This window comes from Malaclemys terrapin, chromosome 23, assembly GCF_027887155.1.
Source record: "Malaclemys terrapin pileata isolate rMalTer1 chromosome 23, rMalTer1.hap1, whole genome shotgun sequence".
Lineage (NCBI taxonomy): Eukaryota > Metazoa > Chordata > Testudines > Emydidae > Malaclemys > Malaclemys terrapin.
In genome coordinates, this window is record NC_071527.1 from 17,041,223 (window position 1) to 17,064,425 (window position 23,203).

At 64.3% G+C, this 23,203-nt stretch overlaps 1 protein-coding gene across 2 annotated transcripts; it reads left to right on the plus strand.

Annotated features, from left to right (window-relative positions):
• The first annotated feature begins 1,062 nt into the window (after positions 1–1,062).
• Positions 1,063–22,729, plus strand: HOOK2 (hook microtubule tethering protein 2). Of its 2 annotated transcripts, XM_054013022.1 has the most exons (22): positions 1,063–1,170; positions 4,932–5,017; positions 5,431–5,503; positions 5,955–6,005; positions 6,499–6,631; positions 7,114–7,181; positions 7,340–7,402; positions 7,596–7,676; positions 10,314–10,462; positions 10,953–11,093; positions 11,914–12,115; positions 12,308–12,418; positions 12,658–12,745; positions 14,804–14,873; positions 15,622–15,759; positions 15,939–16,026; positions 18,204–18,238; positions 18,434–18,516; positions 18,797–18,900; positions 21,033–21,140; positions 22,168–22,239; positions 22,442–22,729. In XM_054013022.1, the coding sequence occupies exons 1-22, from the start codon at positions 1,126–1,128 to the stop codon at positions 22,607–22,609; spliced, it is 2,157 nt and encodes a 718-aa protein (XP_053868997.1). In that variant the 5' UTR covers positions 1,063–1,125; the 3' UTR covers positions 22,610–22,729. The 2 variants fall into 2 exon arrangements, with proteins under 2 accessions (XP_053868997.1, XP_053868996.1); XM_054013021.1 differs by lacking the exon at positions 1,063–1,170 and having other exon boundaries at positions 4,752–5,017.
• Positions 22,730–23,203: the final 474 nt, after the last annotated feature.

A 23,203-nucleotide genomic window follows, 5' to 3' on the forward strand; every position in this document is an offset into this window, starting at 1 on the left:
GTAGATATGCTGGAGGGTAGGGATTGGATACAGGGGGAACTAGAAATTAGAGGATTGGGCCAAAAGAAATCTGATGTGGTTCAACAAGGACAAATGCAGAGTCCTGCACTTAGGACGGAAGAATCCCAGGCACTGCTACAGGCTGGGGACCGAGTGGCTAGGCAGCAGTTCTGCAGAAAGGTACCAACGGGTTACAGTGGACAAGAAACTGGATATGAATCAGCAGTGTCATTTTGTTGCCAAGAAGGCTAACGGCATTTTGGGCTGTATAAGTAGGGGCATTGCCAGCAGATCGAGGGACGTGATCATTCCCCTCTATCCGGTATTGGTGAGGCCTCATCTGGAGTACTGTGTCCAGTTTTGGGCCCCCCACTACAAGAAGGATGTGGAAAAATTGGAAAGAGTTCAGCGGAGGGCAACAAAAATGATTAGGGGTCTGGAGCACATGACTTATGAGGAGAGGCTGAGGGAACTGGGATTGTTTAGTCTGCAGAAGAGAAGAATGAGGGGGGATTTGATATCCACCTTCAACTACCTGAAGGGGGGTTCCAAAGAGGATGGAGCTCGGCTGTTCTCAGTGGTGGCAGATGACAGAACAAGAAGCAATGGTCTCAAGTTGTAGTGGGGGAGGTCCAGGTTGGATATTAGGAAACACTATTTCACTAGGAGGGTGGTGAAGCTCTGCAATGGGTTCCCTAGGGAGGTGGTGGAATCTCCTTCCTTAGAGGTTTTTAAGACCCGGCTTGACAAAGCCCTGGCTGGGATGATTTAGTTGGGGATTGGTCCTGCTTTGAGCCGGGGGGTTGGACTAGATACCTCCTGAGGTCCCTTCCAACCCTGATCTTCTGTGATTCTATGATAAATAGTCCCCTCTAATGTCCAGCAAAGAGACCATAGAGAACAACCCTCCACGTCCCTAGAACGTCCTTTCGCCATAGAGACTCCCAGCCCAGCGCTACGCTAGAGCGCCGCCTGCCCGGGCTAAAGATGTCGGCTGTGGGCGGAGGGGACGACGTGTGCCAGGCGCGGTCGCTCTAGGCGGGAAGGGTCCCGGTGTCTATGGTGCTGGCGGACCGAGGCGCTCGGCGGCTGGATCGTGCCTGGCCCCGGGGGGCGGCCGGAGCCATGAGCGTGGACAAGGCGGAGCTGTGCGGCTCCCTGCTCACCTGGGTGAGGGGGGCTGCCCCTGGGGGGGGGAGAGGAGGGTGTTGGCCCCCCAGGCTGTGGGGGGACTCTTGGGGGGGGGGGGAGGAGGGTGTTGCCCCCCCCAGGCTGTGGGGGGGGGGCCCTGGGTGGGGGGGGGGAGGAGGAGGAGGAGGAGGAGGGTGTTGGCCCCAGGCTGTGGGGGGGGGGGGGCCCTGGGTGGGAGGGGAGGAGGAGGGTGTTGGCCCCAGGCTGGGGGGGGCCCTGGGCGGGGGGGGGGAGGAGGAGGAGGGTGTTGGCCCCAGGCTGGTGGGGGGCCCTGGGTGGGGGGGGAGGAGGAGGATGTTGGCCCCAGGCTGGGGGGGCCCTGGGCGGGGGGGGGGAGGAGGAGGATGTTGCCCCCAGGCTGTGGGGGGGGTGAGGCGACTGGGCTGTGGGGTGATAGGAGCTGGGAATGGGGGGCTGCCCCTGGTTATGGCTGTGTCCTTTCCATCAGTGGGGGGGGGGGCTAACCCTGGGCAGTTCCACCCCCCATTCTCCCCTTTTCCCCTGCCCTGGTGCTGTGGGTCTGTACTGGCTGGGTTTCCTCCAGCTCTCTGCTATGGGCAATGCCCCCCAAGCAGGCCCCTCTTGTGCACAGGTTATACTCCTGTCCTGTCCCCCCCCCCCCCCCATCCACCCTGCCCCTCTGAGTGTCACAGCCAAGTTCCAGTCCTGTGGGGTGCCCCCCCTGTGTAGGGTGAGGGGGGAGTCTGTATGCTCAACACCCCCCCCCCCCCAATCCCTCCAGACCCACACATCCCATTCCTCACTTCAAGCCCTACTGTACCACGCCCACAACCTGAGCGGCTGTGTTACATCAGGCCCTGTTACAGTGCTCCAGACCCATCAGTTTCCCCCCATGCCCTCTGTGCCCCTCTCCCCCCCAGCACCCGGGGCACTGCCTGCTGATGTTCACAGCCTCCTGTGCACCTCGCTGGAGCAGGAGATGCGAAGGGAGCGCTGACCCAAGCAGGGACTGCCCCCCACCGTGTGACTCCGTCTCGCCCCCAGGATGACGGGGCGTTTTCTGGAGGGCAGGGCAGCGTCTGGCTCGTCTGGGGATTGCTACCCGGGGAGCGCAGCGGGCTAGGAAGCTCTGTTGGGGCAGATCCGGGAGGGGAGGGGTTATTGGGTGGGGTGAACAGGCCGAGAGGTCTGGCTGAAAACAGCCCAAGGCCCCAACAACTGATCCCTCCCGTCCCACCCCCAGCGGGCGGAACGGGGAACTCAGCACAGGTCTGCAGGAAGCCACGGACCCTGGCGCTGTGAGCTTCCCTCACGCAGCGGTGCCCTGGCTAATACCTCTGGTGGCACGACAAGCAGGATGACTTGTACCAGAGAGAAATGGGGGTGGGGGACAAGGTGGCCCAGCATGACCATGATTACGCCGTTCCTGTGTCTCTGCCCAGCCCTGCCAGGGAGGATTATGAAGCTGGGAGATCAAAGCTGCCCCGGTCAAGTCCTGTGTTTTGGGAAAACCCGGCCAGACCTGCTGGGGCGCTGGGAGATCCGGCCACGGGGACTCTGCCGCCTGGGGCTTGTGTGTTCTGCGCTTCTCCCCCACCTTGGAGTCACGGATCCAGGGGTCAGGGTAGTACTTTTAAACGGTCCCTTGGTGCACCCCTGTCAGTGGGCCAGGCCCCCAAGGGGTCCCACGCTTCCTTCAGGGCGTGCCACGGGGCCTGGGCTGCAGCCCTCCTGCTTCGCCCCCTTGTCTGCCTCCTGCAGACCTGTGCCGGGTTCACACGCTCCACCTGCCAGTTCGGCCGTCTTACTGGGTCCTCCTCTGAGCTCGGGCGGCTCCAGCCAGACCCTTCCCAACCCCCTGGTACCGTCCCGGGCAGTTACACAGCACCAGTGCCTCTAGCTCTGCCCTGGGAGCAGGCTTTTAACACCCCTCCCCGGTAGCACGCCCCGGGCGAGCCAGTCACTGCCCTGCACCTCAGTCATAAACCACTGCAGAAACGTCCTGTCGATGGTTAGCTCCTCGGCGCGGGGGCGGGGTCTGCTCCTGGCGGTGTGCTAGGAGCTGTACGCATCACGATCTGGTCTCGGCCGCCGTAATAACCCCGTTAACTAATGACCGCACCGCAGTAGCAGGGCAGTTAATATGCCTGGGGCTGGGGGGAGTCTGGCTGTAGTGCTGGGTTGGGGAATGGGGTATGGGGCCTGTGCCCTCTAGGCTCTGATCCGGCCCCAGGGCAAGGGGGCTGGCTGGCTCAGGGGGTCCGGAATGGGACACGGGGCCGTCCCCCTCCAGGGCATTGATTCTGAACTGTTGGGGGTGGGGAGACAACAGAAAATCACTCCAGCCGATGACCGCTCAGTGGCCCCTCTATGAAACGAGTTGCTGGGTCTCAACCTGTCTCCAGGTGAGACAGGAACGCACGCTGAGAACCCCCCCAGTGTGGCTGAAGTTCATGAGAGCAGGAGCTGCATAAGCCACCGTTGTGAGACCGTGGGGGCACCAGAGACCTATAACTGCCCCTGGGCTGGAGGAGGGGGAGTGGGGGGGGGGCCCTCTGGGGACGGGATGGGGTTTGGGGGCGAGGGGGGAGCCTGCAAAGGACTGTTAGATTATCTAGTCTGGCCCCCTGGAGATCACAGGAGCCCTGATGCTGCCTGGTTAAGTCTGTAGCCAGCCAGCCGGGGAGGGGCTGTTGCTGCTTGGGGCGAAGGGGGTGTTTTCTACCCCTTTCCGAAGTGGCAGGGAATGAAGGGGCCCTGCCCCCGTTTGCCCTGTGCCTTTGTAGCCAGATCTGCCCCCTGGGCCCCTGCTTGGCAGTGGGGCTGGCTGGGAGCTCCTGCCTCTTGTGTGTGTGTGGGGGAAACGGACACTGGAAGTTAGATCCCTCCAGCACCACCCCAAAGCGGGAGCGGGGTCTCAGGGAAGCATCTGGAACAGGTGGCTAGAAACTGAAGCCGGGTCCCAGGCCGGAGTGGGGTCTCTCTAGGGGGCTGGGGGTAGGTTTAAGGGGGAACCTGCCACATGCAGAGGGAGGCAGGTGCTGGCTGGATTGAGCGTCCTGTCGCCGCCCGGATGGGAAATCCTACTCGGGTGCTGGGGGAGCGGCTGGTTCCTTCTTGGTTTGGGGTGCCGGATTTCTGGGGGGCAGGGGGCGGATGGAGGGAAGGATTACAGCGGATGGATTAGTGGGGGAGGGTGGCTGGTCCCATCCCTCGGCCCAGCGTGATCTGGGGGAGGCTGTAACTCTGGGATCCTCCTTGCCTGTCTTGTGCAGTGTGCTGGAGAGGGTGGGTCTGTGCCCCCGCGGCCGGGAAGGCCGGTTCTGGGGGGTGGGATGTGGGCACGACCGGCCCGCGGGGAAGGTGAACGACTAGGATCTGGATTCGTCTCTGGGTGACACCTGAGCCGGGCTATGGGGCCTTTCCCCTCTAGGGGGCACTGGCTCTGAACCTGCCCGAGGGTGGGGGTGCTGGCTGGCTGCCCTGGAGGTGGGGAAGTTCCTTGTGTCTCCCTCCAGCTTCTGCTGGGGTTGGACGTCCCGAACTGTCAGCCCCATAGACTGCCCCTGCTCTGGAGTGTTCCCTGGTGGGAGGGAGGGATGGTGACAAGCTGGCTCTGGCAGTATGAATCCAGAGGTCCCAGGTTCGATCCTCTGTGCCGGCCGCTCGCCTGGCGTGCGGGGTTACCCCTGCTGGGTCTCTGGGCGGCTTTTCCTGTCCCCCCCCAAATCTCATTCGCTCCCTGCCTCACTGAGCCGCCTCTGTGTCCCCCTCCCCAGCTGCAGACCTTCGGTGTCCCGTCTCCGTGCCATACCTACCAGGATCTGACCAGCGGGGTCCCCATTGCCCAGGTCCTGCACAGGATGTAAGTACCGGCTTGCACCCCCCAGAGACGGGAGATGTCCAAAGCTAGAGTGGGTGGCAGGGCTGACGGGGCGATGGGGGGGGGAGGCTTGAGTGGGGCTCATCCCTCTCTGACCAGCCCCGGAGGCGACTGGGCTTGGCTCTCTGGTGCTTTGGGCTCCCGGGGCGGGGGGGGGAGGGGGCGAGGATTTCGGAGCAAGGGGCCTGTCGGGAGGACAGTGGAGCTGATGCCCATGTCCGCCCCCCCCCCTTGTCCCAGCAAGATTCCAGATCCCCGCCCTGGGCGTGGGCGGCCAGCAGGGAAACTGAATCCTGCCCCGAGGTGGCAGCTGCTCCAGTCGGTCCAGGAATTCCTCCCCCCCATTCCATGCCCCCCCCCAATTCCACCCTGCCCTGCCCCTTCCTCCCTTTCAGAGACTCCTCTTGGTTCAACGAGGCCTGGCTGCTGCGGATCAAAGATGACACCAGCGACAACTGGAGGCTCAAGGTAACCGGCTCCCTTAAAATGGGGAGGGGGGGGGGAGTTTTAAACTATCTCTTCACCCCCCCACACACACCCAATTGCGAAGGCCCTGGCATCCTCTCAGGTAGGGCTGGGTGTGGACAGTCCCAGTCTGTTCACATTCCCCCAGGACTGTAGGATCTGGGGGGCAGGAAGTTGCCCTGGGGTGGGGGAGCTAAAGCCCTTCCCCACTCTGCAACTTCCCAGCTGGCTGGTCCCATCTTCTTTGGGGGCTTGGCTGCCCCCCACCCTGCTTACGAGCCAGCCGTGGTGCCCTCCCCAGGCCGAGCGCCGGTGTGCTCTGGCAGCCGCCGGAGCAGGGTGGTGGGTTCTCAGCACTGCCCCCAGTGAGATCCCAGCCGGGGGAGGGGGGTGGGGGGGGTCCTGTCTGGATCCGGCGCGGGCGGCACTAGAACCCTGCAACGCTCTCTTCCAGGTGAGCAACCTGAAAAAGATCCTACAGAGTGTGCTGGAGTACTGCCAAGATGTGAGTGTCCCCCTCTCCGGAGAGGGAAGGGGGGGGCGGCTATTAGGTGTCCTACGGTAGCACCTACAGGGCCCCAGCTGAGATCAGCCCCCTGCCCTGCAGAGCTCGTGGTCTAGAGTCCCACAGGACGGGAGGGGAAACTGAGGCACACAGGGACAGCGACTTGCCCAAGGTCCATGGCAGAGCCGGGACTAGAACCCAGGTGTCCTGATTCCTAGCCCATGCCCCGTGCACTAGACCACACTGCCCTTTCTGAGGGGGTGGGGGGGAGACGGCCCCATTCCAACGACCCCTGGATGGTGCCCTCACTCTCCCTGGATGTTACCCCAATAGGCCTGGCCCGGGGGGGCTCTGGTAGGTCAGCCTGGAAGCTACAGTCCGGTGGGTCTGTGCCCTGACCCCCTTGGGCGCCAGCTCGAGCAGGTAGGGAGGAGGGGCAGGGGGTGTCTCTGGGCCCCCCCTGCCTCTCCAGACCCCTCCATCTCTCCCCCAGGTCTTGGGTCACCAGATCTCAGAGCGCCACCTGCCCGACGTCAACCTGATCGGGGAGTTCTCGGACACCTCGGAGCTGGGCAAACTGCTGCAGCTGGTGCTGGGGTGTGCCATCAGCTGTGAGAAGAAGCAAGGTGTGAGACTGGGGGGCGGGGGGGCTTGGCTCGGCTCGGGGCGGGGGAGAGGCAGGTGGTTACTCCCTGCCCGGGGGGGTGTCTCTCCATGTGCTCTGTTGCATGTGATTTTTGGAAGGTGGCATTCTGGGGTCCCCAAAAAGCGTGGCTAGTGCAGGGGAGGGGATCGAATCCCAGCTCCCCCCCCCCCCCCCCAAAAAAAAAAAATCCTTCTGCCCCACAGCACAGGGATCCTTCTGTGGAATTACCCTGGGGGCTCCTGCTCTGTGCCTCCTGCCCTCAGCCCCACGGCGCCTGGCACAGAGGGCTCTGATGTGGGCGTGTGGGTTGGGTGCCCATGCTGCGTGGGTGGGGGGCTGGCATCCGCACCCCCGAGATGGGGGTTGGCCCCCGGGCTGTGCGGGGGGAGGGGGGTTCATGCTGGACGGGGGGGCAGGTGGAAGAGGGGCAGGGACTCAGCGGCTGCCCTCCCTCCGTCCCAGAGCACGTCCAGCAGATCATGACCTTGGAGGAGTCCGTCCAGCACGTGGTTATGGCTGCCATTCAGGAGGTGAGCTGGGGCCGGCTGGGTTGGGGGGCGGGGGGGCACAGTGGGCTCTCTCACCCCCCCCCCCAGTGCAAACCAGCACCGTGGAGCTGCCGCCTGGCTCTGTGCTGGCCCATCGGTCAGCTGCCTCCTGAACATCCGTAACCTTTTCTCTCCTGCAGCTGATGACCAAGGACCCACTGGACACGTTGGCCTCCGAGACATACGGCAACTTCGATAGCCAGGTACCGTGCCTCAGTTTCCCCACCTGTAAAAGAAGGGAGAATTCCGGGGCTGTGGCCGTGACTTGCCAGGAGGGGGGTGTGTGGAGCGTCTCTGGCTGCAGGGCTCCTGATCCCCCGCAGGGTGGGAGAGGTGCTGGGCTGGGATCTGTCTGTGTGATTCCCCCTTCTCTGACGTGGCCCCTCTGTCCTGCAGTCCCGGAAGTACTATTTCCTCAGCGAGGACCTGGAGGAACCGGATGACATGCGGCAGCGTTGCCAGGAACTGGAGCAACAGGTGGGCTCCTCGCCGGCCTGGCTCTGGGCTGGGGGGTGACTAGCCGGCTTCCAAAGGACCCCAGGCAACGCAGCTGTGTCTCGGCCCGGCCCACAGCTGCTCTCTTGGCTCCAGAGCCTTGAGACTCCAGTTCAAGCCGAAGGGGCTCCGGGCGTCCCCGGTTCGATCCCTGCTGCAGCAGCTGTCGTGCGGGTCCGAGGAACCCGCCCACCCCCCAATGGTCCCGTCTGTGCTCTCTGGGTGTCTCCTCCCCGGCTGGCTTGTGGTTGCAGTGTGTCTGCTCCGGGGCTGCGTGGTGTGTGGGCCTCTGCATCTTCCACCCCCCCCCCCAGTGGTGTAGCTCTGCTGCTGGATATGTTTTGGGAGGGGTGGGGCGGGTTATCAGTCTGGTGAGGGATTCAGTCAGGACCCCTGCCTTCTCTGTACGGCTGGGGTCCTGTTGTGTTTGGTGCTGTACGTGCATTGAGCAGCTGTCCCTGCTCAATCTACGTAGCCGAGCAAAGGGTGGGGGGAACGGAAGGACTGTTCCCCCTGCTTCGGAGGGGGGAAACTGAGGTAGAGATGAAGTGACTCCAATAGGGAGGCGGTAGCAGAGCCAGGAATCGAACCCAGGCCTTCTGGGCGGGTGCCCTCAGCACAGATTGCCTGGCTGGGTCCTGTTGTTCGGCTCTGCCGCTGAGTGGCCATGCAACCCTGGCCATCTCCCTGCCCCTCGGGGGTCCAACATGGCTACCCCAGAGCCAGGCGAGGCGTAGCAAGTGGCCGGAGAGACCTGGTATTAGCAGCAATACGGCAATCAGGCTCCTGTTTACCTCCAGCCCCTAATGTGAGAACAGATCCGCAGTGATATGAAGGCAGCAAGGGGGGGGGAGAAGGAAACCCAGCTCTGTGCTGTGTATGCCTCCTGGGGAACTCCTTGCTGCAGGTAGCTGAGCCTCTGTAGCCATCCTAGCGATTCCTCAGCTGTGTGTGCGCACGGAGGGGGCGGGAAGAGTCGGGCTCCTGGGTGGCTCCAAAGCCCCTGACACTGACCAGGTGGAGACGCGACACCAGGATAGATGGGGGAATCCTCGCTCCCTGGTTGCAGGGGGTCAGGGGATGTTCATGTAGCAAGAGCTGCCCCCCCCCGCCCCACCTTGCGGTGCGAAGCACAGTGGTCCCCCAACCGCCCGCTCTCCATAAACCGCCCCCTTTGCTCCCGTAAGGTGCTAACGTATCCCCGGAGACGCGGTTCCCCTGCGGGAAGGTGAGTTGGCCGTTCGCCCCCACCCCCCCCCCTCTCCCCCTGCGATAACAGAGCTACTGACAAAGCTGTGCCGCCCGTCGCGTTCGTTTCTCTGCATGAGCATGTGTGTCACGGAACTGATAAATGCCAGCTGCTTAACACGGCCCTGGCATGGCTCACTTACCTACTCACGTTCTCACAGAGCTCCTGATCGGATCTCTGTTCTCCAGACTGTCTGCCCCTCTCCGCAAAGCCTGGGGGACTCCCTGGGGGGTCGACGTCTCTACAAGCGTATTGCTGAATTATGGGGGTTCCAAGGAAGGGGACTAGAATTATCTGAGGCCTGGGAAAACTCTCTGTGGAAAGAGCGGGCTTCCCCTCAGTGATGAGCTGCAGTAAGAGGGGGCCGTGATAAATCAAATCTAAAACAACTGGGGTAGAGTAGTGAGGTGGAGAGCATCTGCTCTCCCTTCTCCAGCAGCACCAGAGTGATGGGATGCTCTGGTTTGAATTGATGGCCTTCCAGTTTCGCAGATCAACAGAAAGACGCTCTTTCCCAGTCATCGGCCTGTGGAACTCACTGCCACATGACGGCGTTGAGGCCACGAGCTATTCAGAAGAGGGGACTGGATGCTTGCTTGTCTAACAAGGGTAGCCAGAGTTAGACCGGCTAGTGCCACTGCTCCCTAGCTGTGGAGGACATCCAGTATCTGGGGTTCACCTACTCAAGGCGTGTACCAGGCAGCCTGCCACATCCTCTGCCCTGGGCTTGATCCCCTGGAGAGCGGTGACCCTGCCCTGAAAGGGTGGGAGTGCCTTGATTTTGTATCCCCATCCATTCTTTTCACAAAGGGGTACAGCCCACCCCGACGCCTAGAGTCAAAGACCTAACTCAGATGCCAGGCTTAGGGGAGCTCTGACCCCCTTGGGAGAGCGGGTAACGGGGAACCTTATCCCCCCGCCAGAGTCTACTCCTGTGGGTGGGAGGCTGTGGTGTAAGTGTGGCCGTAGACAGCCTGAATCCAGGCTACCAGGAAGTGCTGGGGGGCACGCAGCCAAGTCCCGAGCCATCCCCCCGCGCTGGCAGGTACGACGTTCCTGGGTGCATCGGAGTGGGTCCGAGGGCCCCACTGTGGAGTGGAAGCTGCCCGGAGTTCACCAATTCTGCATTGCAAAGGCCCAGTCTGAGCACAGGGCTGGGAGCCAGGACTCCTGGGTTTCCTCCCCAGCTCTGACTGGTCTCGGAGGAGCCCTGTGTGTAGCCCCACTCGCGCTAGTGCACCGAGCATGGGGTGAGCGGAAGCAGCTGGCTCCGGGACACACCGAATCCAAAGGTCAGTGTGCTGAGGAGCCGAGGGGTATCTCCTGATCCCCACCGCCCGGGGGTTCTGACGCCCTCTCCCGGCCCGCAGATCTCCGTGCTGGTGGAAGAGAAGAACACCCTGACCCTGGAGAACAAGACCCTGAAGGAGCAGAAGAACCGGCTGGAGTCAGATACGGGCAGCAAGAGGCTGCTCCTGTTACAGGCTCAGATCACACAGCTGCAGGAGGAGACCTTCAGGTAGGGGTGGAGGGGAGTGGGGCCTAGGGGTTAGAGCTGGGGAGCCAGGACTCCTGGGTTCGGTTCCCGGCTCGGGGAGGGGGAGTGGGGCCGAGGGGTTAGAGCTGGGAGTCAGGACTCCTGGGTTCGGTTCCCGGCTCGGGGAGGGGGAGTGGGGCCTAGGGGTTAGAGCTGGGGAGCCAGGACTCCTGGGTTCGGTTTCCGGCTTGGGGAGGGGGAGTGGGGCCGAGGGGTTAGAGCTGGGGGTCAGGACTCCTGGGTTCGGTTCCCGGTTCGGGGAGGGGGAGTGGGGCCGAGGGGTTAGAGCTGGGGGTCAGGACTCCTGGGTTCGGTTCCCGGTTCGGGGAGGGGGATTGGGGCCTAGGGGTTAGAGCTGGGGAGCCAGGACTCCTGGGTTCGGTTACCGGCTCGGGGAGGGGGAGTGGGGCCTAGGGGTTAGAGCTGGGGAGCTAGGTTTGGCGTCTCACCTGGGGCTGCCCACCCCATGCAGGCTGGAGAGTGGGAAGGAGGACTTCCGCATGCGTTGTGAGGAGCTGGAGAGGGAGGTGCAGGAGCTGCAGCATCGGAACGAGGAGCTGAGCAGTCTGGCCGAGGAGGCCCAGGCCCTGAAGGACGAGATGGACGTGCTGAGGTGAGAGCCCTGGTCTGATGGGATTCCCACCCCCACACCTGCCCAGCAGATGGGTAACCAGAGCACCCTAAGATGGGGTGGGGGGTAACCCTCATGCCCCAGGGCAAGGGTCAGGCAGGAAGTCTCCCCCGGCGAGATTCTGACGCAATCGCACTGGTTAAGGGCATGTTGTTCTCTTCTCTTCTCCTACTCCCTGTGTGTGCACAGAGCACTCCACGTTGAGGATAAGAGCCTACTACTGCTAGCTACCGGAGGAACTCCTCTAACTCCGGTGGGAGCAGCTGGGTTTCTGGTCCCAGGGAGTCTTGGTTGGATTCCCCGCTCACCAGATGGGGATAGAGGCACGGCTGGCCCACTGAGCAAGGCAAGACTGTGCCCTCGGGTTGGGTTTGCTGGCCTTGGGCCCAGCAGCTGTTCAAACCACCCACGCTCTGGGTGTCCCTAAATCTCTGGGACAGGGGACGGAGCACCTGAGAATCGCTCTGCTCTCTTAGTTCCCTCTAAAGCGTCTGGCGCAGACCGTTGTCGGGAGACAGGCTATCGGGCTAGATGGGCCGTTGGTCTGACCCAGCGTGGCCCTTCTCCCTGGAGTGGAGAGCGTGTCGGGGTCCTTCCAGGACTCCTGGCTCTGGGGGAGGGGGGTTGAGGTCCAGTGGGTTACAGTGGGGGGCTGAGCTGGGAGCCAGGGCGCAGCGGATTCTTCCCCTGGCCCACTCCCAATAACCCAGTGATCTGCGGCAGCCCCAGAGGGGCTAGAACTTGCATGTACACTGCATGCCGGGCCCCCGGCTAACGGCCGAGCTCCTCCCGCCCCTGGCAGGCACTCCTCGGACAAGGTGGGCAAGCTGGAGGCCGCGGTGGACGCCTACAAGAAGAAGCTGGAGGACCTGGGCGACCTGCGGCGGCAGGTGCGGCTGCTGGAGGAGCGGAACACGGTCTACATGCAGCGCACCTGCGAGCTGGAGGAGGAGCTGCGCAAAGCCAACGCCGTCCGCTCCCAGCTGGAGACCCACAAGAGACAGGTGGGCGGTGCGGCTGGGGCCCCCTGGGCGGAGTGGGGGGGCCTGGCGTCTCCAGTAGAGGTTCTCCCCTTCCCCACTTCTCTGCGGGGTGCAAGGGGGTTTCCCTCATCTGCTGGCGTCCCATCTGGGGGGCACCTTGGTCTGCACCCAGGAGCAGTGGCCGCATCGAACCCCGTCCCTGTCGCCCCACAGGTGCGCGAGCTGCACAGCAAACACTCGGAGGAGGCCTTGAAGGCTGAGAAGTGGCAGTTTGAGTTCAGGAACCTGAAGGAGAAGTTCGAGGCGCTGGTGAAGGAGAAGGAAGTGAGGCGGGATCTAGTGGCTAAAGGGGGAGACTGGGGGCGGGGGGGCTGGGAGTTGGAATTCCCGGGTATCCCCAGCTCCGGGAGGGGAGTGGCGTGGCACATAGCGGTTAGAGCCGACCGCCCGGACAGGGCGAGTCCCAGGTTTGGAGCGAGGCAAGTCCCAGGTTTGGGAGCAAGTCGACCCTGCTCTCCGCCTGGGTGAAGGGTTCTGCTGACCCCCAGCTGCTCCCCCCGCAGCGCCTGATTGAGGAGCGGCACTCCCTCCGCGAGGCCAACGAGGAGCTGAGATGCGCCCAAGTGCAGCAGACGTGCCTGAGCCAAGCAGGTGGGTGCAGCCATGTTGGAATAGGAACCATCTGGGGCTGTGGGGGGGACTTGGGGGCGGGAGTAGCGGCTGCATCTCCTGCTGCAAGTGCCCCTCTCCTGCCTGGCCTGAAGCAGGGAGAGGACAGACTTCAGCGCTGAAACATAACGACGGTTCGCGCCAACACCTTAACGAGATGTCAGTTCGTGCCTCTCGCAGCTGGTTCAGGCTCTCAGCAGACTCAGGCAGCCATCCCTGCACTGGGGCATCTTCAGGCTACCCTTGAAGCCATAAGTGCTGGGAAGTCGCCTCTGTTTGGTGGGGGGGGCTCAGACTTTTGGGGATCTGACTCGTGCCACCCAGGGTCTGACTTTTCCGAGGTGCTGAGCGCCCACAACCGCGTGATGCTTAAAAAGCTGTAAAACCTCTTGCTCTAACTGCAGCTCAACCCAAACCCGCTGTCCCAGGGACTCGCTGTAATTCAGAGCCCTTACAAACAGGCCCAGAGCTGGAGACGCAGCTACCAGCACCGGGCTGGTCTAGCCTCAGGCAATTTGCTGAGATCAGGAATAAAGCCAAGGACAGTCACAGCCTCGATTAGAAGCTGCGTTTCCACGTGACTCAGCTCCACACCCTAGGACAGGAATCTGCACCACCAACAAGCCGAGAACCTCCTGTTTTTTTTTTTCCTTCTTCCTCGTTGACTACAAGCTGCATTGTCCGCCGCAATCTCACAGCAGCTTATCAGCTGATGGAAGGCGAGCGGTAACCAGCAGGGCACGTCCACCTCCATTCGCCTTAGCACGGCCTGTTCCCGCTGGGAACGTTCCAACTGCCTTTTCGTCAGCTGGGTGTGAGGGCCTGGAGAATGGAATTCGATCCGGCTCTTTGTTGGAAGTGCCTGTTGTGGGGCTGGTCACCATTTTTTAGTCACTTTTTTTTGTGGAGAAGGGAAGTTTGGGCGGACAGGCACCTGCTTTCCGTGGGAAAATTGTGTATTTCAGTCAAAAGAGGCGGATTGGCTGTGCCGCCGCCATGGTGCCTTGTGGGAGTTGAAGTTTGGTTTCCTCATATCCTCTATGGGCCGAGCTCCTTGGTGGCACTACATTTCCCATGATGCACCCACCTGCCCTCTTTGTGGGGCGAGATCAAGGTGCATCATGGGAGAGTGGGCCAGCTGTGGAACCTGGCCCAGAGAGAAGAATGAAGACCTGTAGGTATAGTTCTGTTTCCTTATTTTCCTCCATGGGCTGGGCTCCCCAGGCAGCCTACTTCTCCCATGATGCACCACGGTCTCATCTCATGGGGACAGGTGGGGGACATGCAGTCCCATCAGGGAGCCTGGCCCGAATGGTAGAACAAGACACCTGAACTACAACTCCCATGAGGCATTGCAGTGGCACTTCTCAATCTGAAATATTTTGGCTAAAACCCCTGAAATCTTTAATCTATTTTAGTTGAAACTCTCCCCCCCTCGCCCCCCCCCATTTTCTGACCAGCTCTAATTCATTGGTTATTTTTTAACTGATGCAGAATCTGTGGAACTCATTGCCACAAGATATTGAATCCAAGAACTTGGGTAGTGTGGGGAAGAGTGCATGCACCCTTATAGGCTATTACACAGACTGTATCCCATTCCTAAGTGAGCCCCTGCCCCATGCTACTGCACATAAACTAACTTGGGGGAGGGGGGACACTAGGAAAGAGACCCCGCCCCACATTAGCAAGATATTCATAGCTCTCTGCTGGGGGAGTTCCTTTCCTCTCTCTTTCCTCCCTGGCCGCTGTTGCAGATAATGGCCGGCCATGACCTGGGCTCAACTTTCTCCCACTGAACGGGGGGCGTTGTTCAATGGCGTGAACGCCGTCAGAAATCTCTGCCTATGTCATGAGCCCAGAGCAGGAGGCTGCCGGTTGTGACCCTAGCCTGGGATCTCCGCGTTCCTAGTCCCGGGCGGGGGCAGAGGAGAATTTCCCCCCACCCCCGTGCTTGGGGCTAGTAGAGATCTGCCAAGTCAGGGCTGGTCCCTGCTCCTCCATATAACCCCCCCTCCCCATACCCCCTCCTTCCTCTTGCAGATGCCTTGCTGGACAGAGCCTCTTCTCCCATGGACAACCTGGCCGCTGAGATCTTGCCGACTGAACTCAAGTAGGCTCCCGCCCTGCAACTGTCGGGCTAGAGGGGTGTGGTTGTGTTGGCACTTCTAGGCCACCGTACCCTTGGGAGGATGGGGGGGTTGTGTTTGCAGAATCTCGCTAGTCCCCTTTGGGGGGAGGGTCTCTGCTGCTGACCTTCAGGCCCATGAGCTGTTCCCAGCTGTCTGCGCAGCCGGGAGTGAAGGGGTTAAATTCCTCGGGGGAGTGACTTTTTGGGCTGGAGGGGGGCACGATCCTGGGCACGGAGCTGCACAGCCGGGCTGCCTGCAGGGAGGGTAACTCCCAGCGCCCCGGCAGGGGGGCAAGTGTTGGCTCTTAGCATGGCTGCACCTCCCACCTTAGCGAGGGGTCTCCCAGCCTGCCCCAGGGCCGGCTGTGAAGAGCCACGTGCATCCCCCACCTGGGCCATCTGCCGCCCCCCCGGTTGCTGGGGCGTCCCCAAGCCTCTGCCCGGGCTGGCTGAACTAGCGACTGCAGAGGGATGTGAGTAGTCAAAGGGTGGCTTGTAGATGCCCCAATGACAAGCCGCAGCCCCTGGGAGACTACAGGTTCCAGCATGCAATGCTGCAGCTCAAGCCAAGCTGGTGATTGGTTCTTGGGTTGAGACCCAGTGTTGCATGCTGGGACTTGTAGTCCCCCAGGGGCGGCACCTGCACCCCAGGCTGCGGCAGGGGCATTGGCTGGAAGGCTGGCTGCGGGGCCCCTAGGCCGTCTGACCTCCCCCCTCTCCCCAACCCCAGGGAGACCATCGTGCGCCTGCAGCACGAGAACAAGATGCTGTGCGTGCAGGAGTCGACGTACCGGGAGCAGCTGGCCGAGCTGCAGGGGCAGCTGGAGGAATCCAACCGCACCAAGAACCGGCTGGAGACCCAGCAGAGGTAACAGGCAGTGGGGAGCTGCTGATCTAGGGAGGCTGAGACCTCCCCTAAACTTCTCACCTGAGGCCCCGGCTGCCCCCAGCCAGCTAAAGGGGGTGGGAGCCTCAGCCCATGGAGGGTCCCGGTCATCCCATCCACTGCCCTGTTCAGCTAGCCCCCCTCCCTTCCTCCCTTTCCAGGTTGCACCAGCAGCAGATCTCGGAGCTGAAGGCCCAGGTGGAGGAGCTCCAGAAGGCCCTGCAGGAGCAGGGCACCAAGGCGGAGGATGTGAGTCTGGCCGAGGACGGGCTGTACATGGCTTTCCCCGACCTCTGCCCCGTCGCCCTGCGGCCCTGAGCCGCCTCCTGGGAGCAGATTCGGGACTGGCAGTGCTAGGCCACGCGCCCTGCCGCAGAGCGGCAAGATTCCCTCTCCCGTGACTGATGGGTTTTGTCCCCCTTGATCCATCCCTTTCCCATGCCGAAGCCACAAGAGCAGCTAACGGCTCGTTCTGCTCAGCCAGGGGTATGCGGGCATGGGCCCCTGGGGCTGCACCCCTCCCACGTGGGCGCCCAGCCGAACGTGAGAACTTGGAATAAGGTCTCCTGCGTTTCTTCCACCCTGGCTAGAGGCTGCCGGATGGCCGAGTGCACCTGCAGTAGCTTTGCCACCCAGTGCATTGGCTTTGGGGGGTGGGGGAAGGGGTGCCCTTGGGTTTGAGCGGCTGGGCGTGGTCTGCCCCACAGCACTGTTAGGGGGGGCGGGGGGGGCTGGAGATCTGTGCATGATGGGGGAGGAGGCGGCTGGAATGGGGTCCAGTCTCCCCTGATTTCTCGTTCTTGGGAAGGGAACCCCCTGTACTCGGGATCCCCTGTGGGGGGCATGGGAGCCCACTCGCTGCTATCCTCCGGCCGCCTCCTCCCCAGGTGCTGCTGCCTCTGCGTGTGAAATCGTCCAAGCGATCTCGTGTGCCCCCCGCGCCCCAACTCTGTGCCGTGATCACGCTAACACCTCTCTCTCTTCCCCCACCCCTCTGTCTCACTGGCTGATTGTCCCCCTACCCCTCCAGGCCATTGTAAGTACCGACCGGCCCCTCGTTCAAATCCACCTTGCTTCTCCGTGCTCCTTTCCTATGGCTTGGGTGAGGGGATGGCGAGTTTGGGGGCCCAATCCACGACACCTGCTCTCCGGGGTGGAAGCCCAGCCCTTCCTGAGAGTGGGGGACTGGGCGGTTTAGAAGGGGTCTTGAGTTGGGGGACCCCCAAAAATACTGCTAGTTGCTGTCGAAAATCTTGGCTGTTACTCGTAGCCTGTTACTGCTGCTTAATTCGCTTCCTGGCTTATTAACCTCCCTTGGGAGAGATTCGTGTATTGCACCGAGCTGGATATCGAAAGAGAAACTGCAAAACAGTCTCTGCCTCCAGCCCTGGATTTAGACATAGGCTGGGCAGAACTCTCTCCTCCTTTTTTTTTATTAATTTCAATTTTTTTTTATCCATGTAACTTTTCCCAGTTGTGGGAAACGAGGCGAGGGGTCGGACCGATTGCGGACGTTGTGATTCGCAAAGCGGAAGCTCGAGAACACAACTTGTCCACAGATCCCCAGTAAATCTCCTCCGATCCCGGTCTGACAAGCTCTCAAGCCACGTTTCTCGTGCTTGGCCTGTCAGTACGCTGGGGATTATCTCTGGCGGGATTTCCTCGTTGGGGGCGGGGTGGACGGTGAATTTGACGTTGACTGGCACAAAATCGACTCCTTCCAGGCCTAGCTATAAATGGAGACGCTTGTTCTAAACAGCAGCCCAGAAAATCGCAGCTTGTGTCTTGTCTAGACGGAGCTAAGCCCGTGAGTTGAACGGCCGGGTCCTAGCTCCATCACAGCCGCCCCCCCGGTTACGTCTGGCTGCCAGCTGCTGCAAACTGGCTTTAAGATGCTCTTTCGACGGTTGGCATCTAAACCCCTGTTTTTTTTGCGCTGGCTCAATCAACGTAAAATCGCTTCTGCTCTGTCAGGCCCGGGGTGGGGACAGCGTCGAGTGACTAGCTAGAGACAGGAGAGTTTGACGGGGGCTATGCGTGGCCCTGGCTTCCCCTGCAGCGTGGAGCGTCAGAGGCTGATCCCAGTCACTCCAGGAGCCCCTTGGGCGTCCGCAGCGCCGGGACACTGGGATTCAGAGCAGGAAGGGCCAGATTTCCCCCCCCAGGTGGCGTTGGCTGGCCCTCGTCCTCAGGTGCCGATGGAGCTGCCCCTGCCTCTGGTCTGGGGGAGCTGAGCAGGGGTGGGGGAGGGCCCAGCTGGTGACCCCGAGACGCTGGAGGCGCCGGCTCTGGCTCAGCCCCCCCCCCCGAAGCTCTCCGGAGCAGGGAGGGGCCGTGAACGCTGGGGCCCGGCAGCGTGGCAGCCCCCTCGGAAATTGCGCGGTCTGGGTTCTCGATCTTCACCCTCCTCTCCTCTTCCTCCCTAGTCTTGCCTGCTGAAGAAGAAGCTGGAAGAGCACCTGTAAGTTGTTGTTCTGTGAGTACCTGGGGGGTGGGGCCTTCAGGGTGTCGGGATTGTGAGCTGTCCACAGGGGGGCGCTGGGGTGGGTGTCCCGGGGGCGGGGATCTAGCAAGGGCAAGGTATCCGGGCTGAGAGGCGGATCTGGGGGGAGGGGGCGCTGGGCACCTGACAACCCGTGTCTCCTCCCCGCCCCAGGGAGAAGCTGCACCAGGCCCACTCGGAGCTGCAGAAGAAGCGGGAGGACATCGAGGACATGGAGCCCAAAGTGGACAGCGCAAGTATGGGGGCTGGGGGGGGAGGGGCGGACGCACGGGGAGGGGGAGGCTCTGGTACAGACTGGGGGGTGGAGAGGGGGATCTGGTCGGGCTGGCCCCTCGGACGCTCCCCCGCGCCCTGTCTGCGGTGTGTCCCTAGCGGGTGAAGCTCCTGGCAGCAGTGCGGGACTGGGAGCCAGGCGCTCCGGGGGGTGGCTCCGTGCCTCTGTTTCCCCACATGGGGCGTGGGAGTGGAAGGATGCTCCTGTGGGCCCCCTCCTGACGCCGCCCCCCCTTCCCCCAGCCGCCAGGAAGATCAACGAGCTGCAGCAGTGTCTGAAGAAGAAGGACGAGGACATGAGGGCCATGGAGGAGCGCTACAAGTGCTACATGGACAAGGCCTGCACAGTGAGCCCCGGGCTGGGGCAGGGCTAGTGGGCTGGGGTGGGGCGGAGCCCCGGGCTGGGGCGGGGCTAGTGGGCTGGGGTGGGGCGGAGCCCCGGGCTGGGGCGGGGCTAGTGGGCTGGGGTGGGGCGGGGCTAGTGGGCTGGGGTGGGGCGGAGCCCCGGGCTGGGGCGGGGCTAGTGGGCTGGGGTGGGGCGGAGCCCCGGGCTGGGGCGGGGCTAGTGGGCTGGGGTGGGGCGGAGCCCCGGGCTGGGGCGGGGCTAGTGGGCTGGGGTGGGGCGGAGCCCCGGGCTGGGGCGGGGCTAGTGGGCTGGGGTGGGGCGGGGCTAGTGGGCTGGGGTGGGGCGGAGCCCCGGGCTGGGGCGGGGCTAGTGGGCTGGGGTGGGGCGGAGCCCCGGGCTGGGGCGGGGCTAGTGGGCTGGGGTGGGGCGGAGCCCCGGGCTGGGGCGGGGCTAGTGGGCTGGGGTGGGGCGGAGCCCCGGGCTGGGGCGGGGCTAGTGGGCTGGGGTGGGGCGGAGCCCCGGGCTGGGGCGGGGCTAGTGGGCTGGGGTGGGGCGGAGCCCCGGGCTGGGGCGGGGCTAGTGGGCTGGGGTGGGGCGGAGCCCCGGGCTGGGGCGGGGCTAGTGGGCTGGGGTGGGGCGGAGCCCCGGGCTGGGGCGGGGCTAGTGGGCTGGGGTGGGGCGGAGCCCCGGGCTGGGGCGGGGCTAGTGGGCTGGGGTGGGGCGGAGCCCCGGGCTGGGGCGGGGCTAGTGGGCTGGGGTGGGGCGGAGCCCCGGGCTGGGGCGGGGCTAGTGGGCTGGGGTGGGGCGGAGCCCCGGGCTGGGGCGGGGCTAGTGGGCTGGGGTGGGGCGGAGCCCCGGGCTGGGGCGGGGCTAGTGGGCTGGGGTGGGGCGGAGCCCCGGGCTGGGGCGGGGCTAGTGGGCTGGGGTGGGGCGGAGCCCCGGGCTGGGGCGGGGCTAGTGGGCTGGGGTGGGGCGGAGCCCCGGGCTGGGGCGGGGCTAGTGGGCTGGGGTGGGGCGGAGCCCCGGGCTGGGGCGGGGCTAGTGGGCTGGGGTGGGGCGGAGCCCCGGGCTGGGGCGGGGCTAGTGGGCTGGGGTGGGGCGGAGCCCCGGGCTGGGGCGGGGCTAGTGGGCTGGGGTGGGGCGGAGCCCCGGGCTGGGGCGGGGCTAGTGGGCTGGGGTGGGGCGGAGCCCCGGGCTGGGGCGGGGCTAGTGGGCTGGGGTGGGGCGGAGCCCCGGGCTGGGGCGGGGCTAGTGGGCTGGGGTGGGGCGGAGCCCCGGGCTGGGGCGGGGCTAGTGGGCTGGGGTGGGGCGGAGCCCCGGGCTGGGGCGGGGCTAGTGGGCTGGGGTGGGGCGGAGCCCCGGGCTGGGGCGGGGCTAGTGGGCTGGGGTGGGGCGGAGCCCCGGGCTGGGGCGGGGCTAGTGGGCTGGGGTGGGGCGGAGCCCCGGGCTGGGGCGGGGCTAGTGGGCTGGGGTGGGGCGGAGCCCCGGGCTGGGGCGGGGCTAGTGGGCTGGGGTGGGGCGGAGCCCCGGGCTGGGGCGGGGCTAGTGGGCTGGGGTGGGGCGGGGCTAGTGGGGTGGGAAGGGGCGGGGCTAGTGGGCTGGGGTGGGGCGGGGCTAGTGGGGTGGGAAGGGGCGGGGCTAGTGGGCTGGGGTGGGGCGGGGCTAGTGGGCTGGGGTGGGGCGGGGCTAGTGGGCTGGGGTGGGGCGGGGCTAGTGGGCTGGGGTGGGGCAGGGCTAGTGGGGTGGGAAGGGGCGGGGCTAGTGGGCTGGGCTGGGGCAGGGCTAGTGGGGTGGGAAGGGGCGGGGCTAATGGGCTAGTGTCTGGGGTGGGGCTAGTGGGCTGGGGAGGGGTGGAGCTCCGGGCTGGGGACGGGCTGTGGCAGCTTCATTCCTTGGGTTGCTCCCGAGTGGCCCAAGCCATGGCTGGGCTGCAGGGCTGGGCCCTGTCACCCCACAGCCACTGGGGCCAGGCTCCCTGTACCTCCCCACAAGGGGTGTTGCTCTGGGGGGGCCCCTCTGGGTAGCACTGACACCCACAGCAGGTGTCCTGCCCTGGGGGAGAGGGGTCTCCCCTGGGATGGGGGCAGGGGGATGGCCCCGGTAACACCCCCGACTGTATCCCCTCCATTCCAGGTCATTAAGACATTGCACCCCAAGCAGCCGCCATCCAAGACACCCCCCGAGATCCAGGCCTTAAAGAACCAGCTGCAGGAGAAGGAGGTGAAGATCCATCACCTGGAGGTGAGGCCCTGCCACCAGGGTGGGGGAGTAACTAACCTGGGGGCCCCCTGCCCCAGAGCCCTTCTTGGCTGTGCTGGAGGGCGCTGTGCTGTGGGGTTAGTCGCCTTCCTTCCTGGGCTGGGGGAGGACAGAACTGCCTCCCCTGTAGCTCTGTATCACGATGATAGCTGGAATCCAGTCTCATGCTTCAGGGCTTCAGCGCTCATCTGCAGGGGTCAGGAAGGAAACCCCCTCCCCTGCCAGGCACATCTGTGTTTGGGGGGGGGGGGGGGAGAGAGGGGGGTGGTTGCCTTCCTCTGAAGCATCAGGGTTTGGCCACAGTTGGAGACTGGTCACCAGTCAGAAGGGGCCAGAAAATCCACTGCCTGGGGTGTGGGGTCACCCTCTCTGCAGCGCGGGGCACCTGCAGGGGTCATCTGGGCGTGTCTAATCCGTTCCCTGGCACTGGTGGCACCTGCCCGTGGCACCCCCCATTCATCCCAGTTGCTGGGCTTGCTGGGCCAGCCAGGAGGCCAGACTGGATGATCTGATCCCAGGTGCGGAGGTTCTGGGTCGTGCCAGCTGCTGGCCCCAGCCCGCTGCCCTGGAAGGACCCTCTGGAGCCTGGGTGGGGCAGCACGGGGCTCCGTTGGCGAGAGAGGCAGCCAGGAAGTTGGGGGGGGGAGGGGTGCACGGGCTGGCCCGCTAGCAGCTGGGCTGAGCCCGCCTGGCCAGAGGGAGGGACCCAGTCCCAGGCAGGGGGGTACCTGTGGCCGTGGCCACGCGCCTTGAACCAGCAGCCTGGGTTGGGGACTAGAAGGGGAAGCCAAGGGACCCCCCTGCCCCCATTGCAGCTTCCTCCCCTCCCAAGGTCTGACCTTCCCACAGGCCTGGCCCTGAGCCGAAGGCTGCAGGAGGCCCCCATGTGGCCTCTGGGACCCAAAGCCAGGGGGAGGAGTGCCCCATATGCCCAGCCCGGGCCTCAGGGGCCAGCCTGGCTCTGCCTCCCCCCCTAACCCTCCCCATTTCTCCCCCCCCCCCCCCCCAGACCAACTTGGAGAAAACGAGATCCCAGCGGGAGCAGGAAGAGAAGCTGATCATCAGCGCCTGGTACAACACGGTGAGCCCAGGGGCCGCGCCAGGCTGGGGGGGGGGGCTGGTGCCAGCCTAATCCCACAGCACCTTGGCTGGGCCAGACCCGCTGAGGTGAACGCTGGCGCCGGGTCGGCCAAACCCTGCTGGTGGGAGCTGAGCTCTGTGCCAGGCAGTGCCCAGGGGCTGTCCCAGTGCCCCCCTCGCTGACCTCCCCCCTCCCGTTGCAGGGCATGGCGCTCCACCAGCAAGCCACGGAGCAGCGATCGGCCACCTCCAGCAGCGCCCAGTCCTTCCTGGCCCAGCAGCGCCAGGCCACCAACGCCCGCAGGGGGCATCTGGGCCGGACCCAGCCCCTGCTGGCCAAGTACGGAGACAAGCCCCCCCAGCTGCACTGACCGGAGCCCCTCCCACTCCTACCCTCCTTCAGGGCTGCGTGGGTGGGGGGTCTTGCCCATTGCTGCCCTGTGGCATCCACCCCCTGCGGTGCCATCTGTCTCATGGGGGGGGGGGGGGGGGGGCGGAATGCAGGCAGCAAGGGGCTAACCCTGCCTCTGCCCTCCCCCAGAGATGGGCTAGAAGGCCTGCGCTACTCACTCCCTGGGCTGGTCCCGTTCCTTCCCTCCCTCCTCTGAAAGACCCCCCTGAATTTTAACCCCTTCTTGGCCACTCTCCCAAGCGCAGCGCCGCGAGCCCCTCTGCCGAGGCACCCGGCAGTCAGTGGCCGTGGCGGCTGGCGGGGGCACTGGCTCGTGTGCGGGGCGTAGGCGGCGAGACAGCCGAACACCAGGGCATTGAATGCCAGGGGGTCTCTGCCAGCACCACAGCTCCTGCGCTCAGGGCCGGTCCCATCCCCTGGGGGCGTCGGGGGCTGGGCAGGTTCTGCTGCTTGATGTCACCTAGCCAGTGCCCGTGGGTGAGGGGAGATGGCTCACAGCCTCTGGGCTGGGCCTGCCCCCTTCATAATTCCCTGCCGGAGCCTCTGACTTGCT